We start from the raw sequence: 7,969 nt of genomic DNA, 5'->3' as shown, positions 1-7,969 counted from the left end.
AGTGTGCAATGATGTTGTCCATTTCTTTTTATTTCTTTCCCACCAGATGTGAAGAATCATTTTATGATTTAGGGATAGGTTATTAAATGGTTTAAACACCAAAAGAACAATTAAGAGTCAATTGGAATCAAAACCACCAGGATCCATTTAAAACACATATATAACCCTAGTTTTAAGTATATATATATATATATATATATATATGCTTAAGAATGGATGTTTTCTCTTTAAATATTTGGTGTATGCTTATGCATGGAGTATGCTTAGGAATAGTTTTTAATTATTTGGATGCGTATATTGGGAGTTTGGACATTGTACTAATTCCCATAATCGTTAGGAGCCGGACTGTCTCATTAATAAACAGGACCATTCTTTGATTGTTCCCTTAGAACTGGAGCCAATTACCCATAATCTTCTTATCATTGAAGTTGGCTAAGTCGTAAAAATAAGGTATTAAAAAACTTAAGGACTACGAAATGGATGAAGGCTAACAAATAGAGGCATGCATGACACTGGGAGGGCTATTTGATTGATTTTAATTATGAAATTAATATATGATCAATTAACACCACTCCTTCTATATCCAACTGTTAAAATCGCCTGATCATGTCTTCATGATAGAAATTGGTAGTCCCCCTTAAAAATATATATATATATAATAAAAAATCTCAAAATAATTAAAATATTTTTTTATCAAAAAATAATAGATTAGTTAATATTAGAAGAGAAGGAGCCATTGAAAGTTCTAAAAAAATGAAGACAAAGCGAAACGCCATTCAAGAAAATGCATGCTCCCTTGTGGCTAACATGATTATATATGAAGGGGAAGGGTTCCCATGACGCCTTAGTACTAATCCCATTGAATGGGAAAAGAGATCGAGTTACGGATCGTTCAATAATAGGTTTCACTGAAGAGAGAGAGAGAGTCTTCCCCAATTGAGGAGAAAGTGAGTGTAGCTTTAACATGTCATATATGAAGGGGAAAAGATCCTCATGATGCCTTAAAACTAATTCGGGTGAATGGGAGTGGTGGATTACGAAGTGTACAATAATAGTTTCATGGAGGAAGGAGAGAGTGTCTCCCCCCCCCCCCCACACACACACACATTGAGGAGAGGGAGAGCGATGCTTTGACATGATTATACATGAAGGAGAAGGGGTCCCGTGATGCACTGGTTAGTTTGGATGAATAGGAGTGGTGGGTTACAAATTGTACAATAATGGGTTTCACTGAGGAAAGAGACTGTGCCCTCTCCCCATCCCCATCCCTCCCCCTTCCCCCCTCCAATTGAGGAGGAGAGGGAGATTGTGCCTTTAACATGATTAGGGTTCCCATTGATGCCTTGGTACTATTTTGGGTGCATGAGAGTGGTGGGGCTAAGATTAATGAATTGGTCAAAGAATAAATAAGAAGAGAGAAGAGTTTCTCCATAGATACATTCACCTGCACATAAATGTTTGGTGCTAACCACAGTTTTAGTAATTGAGAATTGGAATCAGATTGGAACAAACGTTGAGGAAGTTTGGATGGATCTGGATCTGGATCTGGATCTGGATCTGGATCTGGATCTGGATCCTCTTCTCCCAGTTGGGCATCCAGTTCTTCTTCAATCACCCATCACACGACTTGTGCGCGTTCAAATCTTTCCAGCCGTTTTATGGGTGATTGGAGAGAATCTTTTTACTTGAACCCTCACAAACCTATTCAGTCTGAATCGGCCCACATAAGCTCCGATCAGATTTAAAGGTTGAAAACGAGTATATATAGCTGTTGGCATATGACACCTAAGCGCATACGTCAATTCTCTGGAAGAAAACCCGTCACAATAAAGGCGGCCAACTTAGCAAATAATCAATAATGAACCAGATGACAAAAAACAAAAGATGGTGATTTGGGAGATTCCACCATCCACCCAGGAACTTAGATGGATTCCTATCCTTTCTACCATGAACTATGAAGACCCAACCTGGCGTTCACGTTTATCTTCATCGCCCAATGAAAATGCTCCTTTTTATGTTCCAATCCAGAGAGAGAGAGAGAGAGAGAGACGGTTTCACATTTAAGTCAGGCACAAGAAGAAAGAAAGAAGTGAGACACCTAATTACGTATCATCACTTAACCATTATCTTAATTATCACGTGACTCTTACCTCCCAAAAAATAATTACCACGTGACAACGTGACAGAAGTAACAAGGTCTATAAATATGTTTTTTTCTTCTTTGGTGGCTCTCTGTCTTAGTATCTCCTTCTCTGTTGTCTCTCAAACTGTAATTGAAGGCAAGGGAAGGCAAGGGAAGGGAGCCATGCAATTCAGCAACGGCATAACAGGGGAAGAGTCGGTTCCCTTGTTGCAGAAAGTACCATCAATAAGAGAGACTGATGATGAAGAGGAAGATTTACGGAAGAGGGTTTGGATTGAATCAAAGCTGCTATGGCACATCGTGGGTCCAGCCATCTTCAGCCGTGTCTCCTCCTTCTCTATGAACGTTATTACCCAAGCCTTCGCTGGCCACCTTGGTGATCTCGAGCTTGCTTCCCTCTCTATCGCCAATAATGTCATTGTTGGCTTCAATTTCGGTCTCTTGGTACCTAATCTTCTCTCTACTCTCCTTTGCTCTGCTACCCCCTTTAATATTTCCATTAATTAGTGTTCTATAAATAACAGTCTCTGGGTTTTTATTTATCTATTTATTTATTGGATTTATTAGTTAGGGATGGCTAGTGCATTGGAGACCCTATGTGGACAGGCATTTGGAGCCAAGAAATTCCATATGTTGGGAATATATATGCAGAGATCATGGATTGTTCTGTTTCTCTGCTCTGTTCTGCTTCTCCCCATGTACGTATTCGCCACTCCCATTCTGAAATTGATGGGGCAACCGGAGGATGTCGCGGAACAGTCGGGTATGGTGGCTGTCTGGCTTATCCCTCTCCACTTTAGCTTTGCATTCCAATTTCCCCTACAGAGGTTCTTGCAGTGCCAGCTTAAGACTGCAGTGATTGCCTGGGTTTCCTTGGTGGGTCTGATCGTTCATATCTTCGTGAGCTGGCTTTTTGTGTATGGTTTCAAGCTAGGCTTGGTTGGAACTGCTATTACCCTTAACTTCTCATGGTGGGTTCTGGTTTTTGGATTATTGGCTTACACAATTTGTGGTGGATGCCCTCTCTCTTGGACTGGTTTCTCTATTCAATCTTTCTCTGGGCTTTGGGACTTCCTCAAGCTCTCTGCAGCTTCAGGTGTTATGCTCTGGTACGCCATTATTCCTCTCTGCTCCTTTGAATCTCAATTTTTAAAGCCTGATCCTGTGAGAGGATTAAAAACAATTGCTTTCTTGTCTTGGGTTCTCAACTCTTATGTCCTCCTATGTTTGTTTGGCAGCTTGGAGAACTGGTATTACAGAATAATAATATTGATGACAGGGAATCTGAAGAACGCAAAGATTGCAGTAGATGCTTTGTCCATCTGGTATGATACATCTAACCAAACCATTTCTTTTGAGTCTCTCATCTTAATCTCTTTTGATTATCTTTAATCTTGTGGGGTCTGTTATTACTTTGGCAGTATGACCATTAATGGATGGGAAATGATGATTCCATTGGCGTTCTTTGCGGCAACTGGGTACTTTTTTTTACCTTTTTTTTTTTCTGTCTTCTTGTTAGTTCCTTTTAGTTAAATTAATAATTCCTATGTGGTAGAGAGAGAGAGATTTAAGGGATACCACTAATACCACGAGGAGGAAGTTCTTCCGTCTCAAAAACCTCTTTTTCTTTTGTAGGATCGATCCTCCAACAGTAGTTATGGACCGTTTAATGGCCGACACATTCATTTTAAAAGAAAAAATCAAGCTGGTCAAGATATTTGAATAGTAAAACATATGGTTAGTGTCAAAAATTCAAGATATAACTAATATTTAATGGGTGAAAGTATTTCTATATACCCAAAAGAAAGTAATAATATTTCTCTATGAAGCATGTTGTGTTTAAATAACTAATGACAGTGAAACCTACCAGCTAAGTAGTTGTTTTGAAACTTGCTTTGTATTGGAGTAAATTAATACCCTGTAATACCCACCCACGAATGACTATACTATGGCGTTGTCAATATCAATAGTCAATCATGATCTAGCTAGTATAAACTATTATAGGGAAGGGTTTGGAAAGTCTCCCACGTTCCACCAATGATGGTTTGAGAAATAGTATAATTCACATTGGACCATATTGTTATAATAGGAGATAAAAAAATAATTGAAAAGAAAAAAGGAAAAGGTTGAGCATGCCGCTAGGGTGCACAACATGTGTCCTCTCCTCCCTTAGGAGAAGGCCTCTTGCCCTGATCATGTGTTCAGTATTGCGATTGGTGTATGCCCAGGGTTCTAAGTATTAGTATTGAATTGTCCTGTATCGATATTGATACTTGACCTTATCAAATATTGGATCAAGGAAAAAATCATATATATATATATATATATTTATACACGAAAAGTAAGGGTAAACCAACTAATCTTGACTGATAAGGACCGATCCTATTCCTAAGATTTAAAACCCTTTGTATGCTGTTAGTTTACCGAAAGCTGATGGCATGCCCAATCCTCTTGTTTAAAAAATGGAGGATGAACGTTGTCCGTCTAGCGTTTTCTACATCCATGTACAACCCTGTTTTTAGATATTTTTCTTGATAAGGGAAAAAAAAAATACATTTATATGAATAGTATTGTACATGTTATTATTTTTTTTTATTTCTTTACTTTTTTTGTGTGTGTGTGTGTGTGTTAAATTTAGTATAGTAATCTAACGATGTGGGGAATTTTTTCCCATAATTATTTATTGTGTTCTGTTATTTATATATGTGCTTCCATAACTCTATTCCCTCACTAACGTATAACAAGTGATGTATTTGTTTTCAGAATATTGTTTTCGTGAAAAGTTTTAGAACTTTATTCCCTCATAATAAATATAACACGTTGACTTAATTTAAGGGAGATGGGTAGCGTGAATTTTGCACCAACGTAGGGATCAATGAAAGTTCACATGAAGTTAATAGGATAACAACTCATGGGTCAAGCATGCCACATACAATTTTAGTGAACATTGTGTTCATGCCTTAATTTTGCCTCATGTCAGTAAAATACTATTAAAACTTTTTAAAAGTAAAATATATTTGAAAACAAAGAGGGTTGAAACATAATGTTTGCTTGCGTGTCATAATATAGATGTAAGATGGTTCACTAAATTTGAGATATCGACTATATTGTGGAATATTCCCTTCCCTATCCAATTAAAATTCAAAATGACTAATCAACATTTTGTGTCATAAAAAAAAAAAGAATAATACCCCATGAGTTCCAAAAGAGCATAACTCAACTCTAAAATTTCCATGCATCCATTGTATTTATTATTATTAATATTAATATTAATATTATTATTATTATTATTATTATTATTATTATTATTATTATTATTATTATTATTATTATTATTATTATTATTATTATTATTATGTTGATCAATATTATTTTGATGAGATTGAAATGAACTAATAATGTGTGTATATATGTTTGTTTTGTGGAAATTATGGACGAATTAAAGAGTAAGGGTAGCAAACGAGCTAGGAGCAGGGAACGGGAAAGGAGCAAAGTTTGCAACAATAGTATCAGTGGTAACATCAATGATTTTTGGTCTCATATTTGGTGTGCTAATTATCGGATTTCATAGCAACTTTGCAATTATCTTCACATCTAGCTACAACGTTATTACTGCTGTCGACAAGCTCTCTGTCCTCTTGGTCTTCACCATCCTCTTCAATAGTGTTCAACCTGTTCTCTCTGGTCAGCACTATCTCATCTCATCTCATTTCATTTCATTTATACTTTGTAGGATTTCATTATTGGTGGAATAGTTGATTATTGTAATGACAAGTTTTAGAGGTATTATTCAAACAAACCCTTAAGCCCATTTTAGGATTTTATTTCATTAAAATAGAGAGATTTGTGTCATTTAATCTCAATAATTTACACAAGTCATAATTTTCTCCCATTCGATAATTATCTTTGCTAATTATGGTCACCTTTCAAGATGGTATTGCATACCAACTGACCAATTCTCTAACATCTTCTACTTGGATTGGCTCATCTATTAATGTAGGAGTGGCTGTTGGGTCGGGATGGCAAGCTTTTGTGGCATACATAAATTTGGGTTCCTATTACATCATTGGGGTCCCATTTGGAATTTTATTGGGATGGATCTTTAATCTTGGAGTGGAGGTATGTTTCTAGCTTTTCATCTCATTTATCTTACTGGAGAGAGGCAGAGAGTGAGAGAGATTTTTCCATCACACCCTTAATAATTGTTTGTTGTTTACATATTGTCCACGCAATCATTTAATGATGCCTAAAGTTTCAGATCCAACATCTCTACATTTCACTATTGACATTTCAAAATTATTTAATCAAAGTTGGATTCAATAAAATTTTTGAGAAAAAAAAAACTCAAGTTCTTGGTAATAGGATTGAGATAGACCACTAAATTTGATTTGTAAAATATCTATATCATCTTTAAACTTGCCTAACCAATTCTCCATATGAATCAAATAACTGAAATATGTTAGAGAAATTTATCTAAGAACCACTTGAAAAAACCTTTTGTGCCATTGGTATGATTGTCTTTGTTCTTCTTCTCCTCTAATGATGCGGACAACGTGAAAATCAGGGTATCTGGATTGGGATGATATGTGGGACCGGGGTCCAAACATTGTTATTGGCCATCACCATCATTCGATGTGACTGGGACAACGAGGTAAAAATTCAAATTCACTAAATATATTACCGTAAATGTCTAGCCTTAGTCCTAATGTGCACTTTGACTTATAGAAGTGACAATTCCCAGCCCAATTATAGCCCACTAGGAGGAAGAATTGGGCCTAGGCCAAGCTATGTGCCTCATTCTGCATGCTAGAGATGGGCTTGGGCTTTAATAGCCCATCTTTTCCTACATTAGCCTGGCATGCAATGAATGATATATGATGTTTGATTAGAATAGGACAAAAGAAGTTTAAAAGGCAGGTGGCCTCTCTAGACATAATGGGAGGGGAAATGACTGTCCCAAATCTTCACGAAAGGTTGAAATCTCGTCCATGTTGATACATCTATTAGTTCTCCCATTGACCCTCATGCTAGTTCAGGGGTTAGGCTGCCTTTTAGGGAACCGTCTCCCAATTAGGGTAAAGGTTCTCTGAACTTCTAGGGGAGGATATACTAGTGCCCTTTGTACATAACTCTTTTTCTCTTCATTTACAGGCAAGGAAAGCAACTTCACAGGTAAAGAAATGGGCGAAAGAAGATGAGGTGGACGGCGAAAACCAAATCACAGCAAATTTAATAGAAGACTCTCACTAACAGTAGTGTCACTGCATCAATATTAATCCCATAAATTAGCAGATAAAGGGAATGCAGAATTTACAAGCGTGTTGGTGATTCTTTGGGCATCATCGATCGATCAATCATCGAAGTTATTTGGCAGAGATGCAATGCCCCACCATTTGTGATTCAAAGATCCATTAGTACTGTTGCACTTGCAGATGAAATTTGTAAACCTGCTCAACGACCCCAATATGATGACGAAGCTTAAGTAATTTACTTAACCATTTACTAGATTGGGAGAGAATCAGAGTATTATTTGAAGGGTTAATACTGTGGTTGTCCTGGAGGTTTAAGGTTTGATAAGCCTTAACTTGGCACCAAAGTAGAGTGATTCAACAACATGAAAGCTTCATTCTTTGTTAATTGTATGTTGTTTCATTGCCATTATTGTGTTTTGTTTTTCTTAGTTTTTTTTTTTTTTTTTTTTTTTTTTAATTGTATGGTGTTGTTTCTTCAGAGGCTTTATTGGCCTTGCTTTTTTTCTTACCATTTAATAGAATTCAAATTTCCAAGAGTTCCTGAAGACTTCCACAACCCTCTTCCTCCCCCCAC

The 7,969-nt window shown here is 36.7% G+C and overlaps 1 protein-coding gene across 1 annotated transcript; it reads left to right on the top strand.

Moving 5' to 3' along the window:
* The first annotated feature begins 2,254 nt into the window (after nt 1–2,254).
* LOC122078977 (protein DETOXIFICATION 27-like) lies at nt 2,255–7,823 on the top strand. Its single transcript, XM_042645185.1, has 8 exons — nt 2,255–2,587; nt 2,711–3,252; nt 3,382–3,468; nt 3,565–3,621; nt 5,589–5,827; nt 6,144–6,262; nt 6,708–6,794; nt 7,295–7,823. The coding sequence occupies exons 1-8, from the start codon at nt 2,306–2,308 to the stop codon at nt 7,391–7,393; spliced, it is 1,512 nt and encodes a 503-aa protein (XP_042501119.1). The 5' UTR covers nt 2,255–2,305; the 3' UTR covers nt 7,394–7,823.
* Nucleotides 7,824–7,969: the final 146 nt, after the last annotated feature.

Source organism: Macadamia integrifolia, chromosome 5, assembly GCF_013358625.1.
Source record: "Macadamia integrifolia cultivar HAES 741 chromosome 5, SCU_Mint_v3, whole genome shotgun sequence".
Classification (NCBI taxonomy): domain Eukaryota; kingdom Viridiplantae; phylum Streptophyta; class Magnoliopsida; order Proteales; family Proteaceae; genus Macadamia; species Macadamia integrifolia.
This window is presented reverse-complemented; position numbering and strand designations above follow the sequence as displayed.

Excerpts from the sequence above, each read along its gene's own strand:
- LOC122078977 (XM_042645185.1), top strand. The coding sequence starts at position 2,306 with ATGCAATTCAGCAACGGCATAACAGGGGAAGAGTCGGTTCCCTTGTTG. Across the intron at positions 3,253-3,381 it reads GCTTCAGGTGTTATGCTCTG|CTTGGAGAACTGGTATTACA; the intron begins GTACGCCATTAT and ends TTTGTTTGGCAG. Across the intron at positions 3,469-3,564 it reads GTAGATGCTTTGTCCATCTG|TATGACCATTAATGGATGGG; the intron begins GTATGATACATC and ends TTACTTTGGCAG.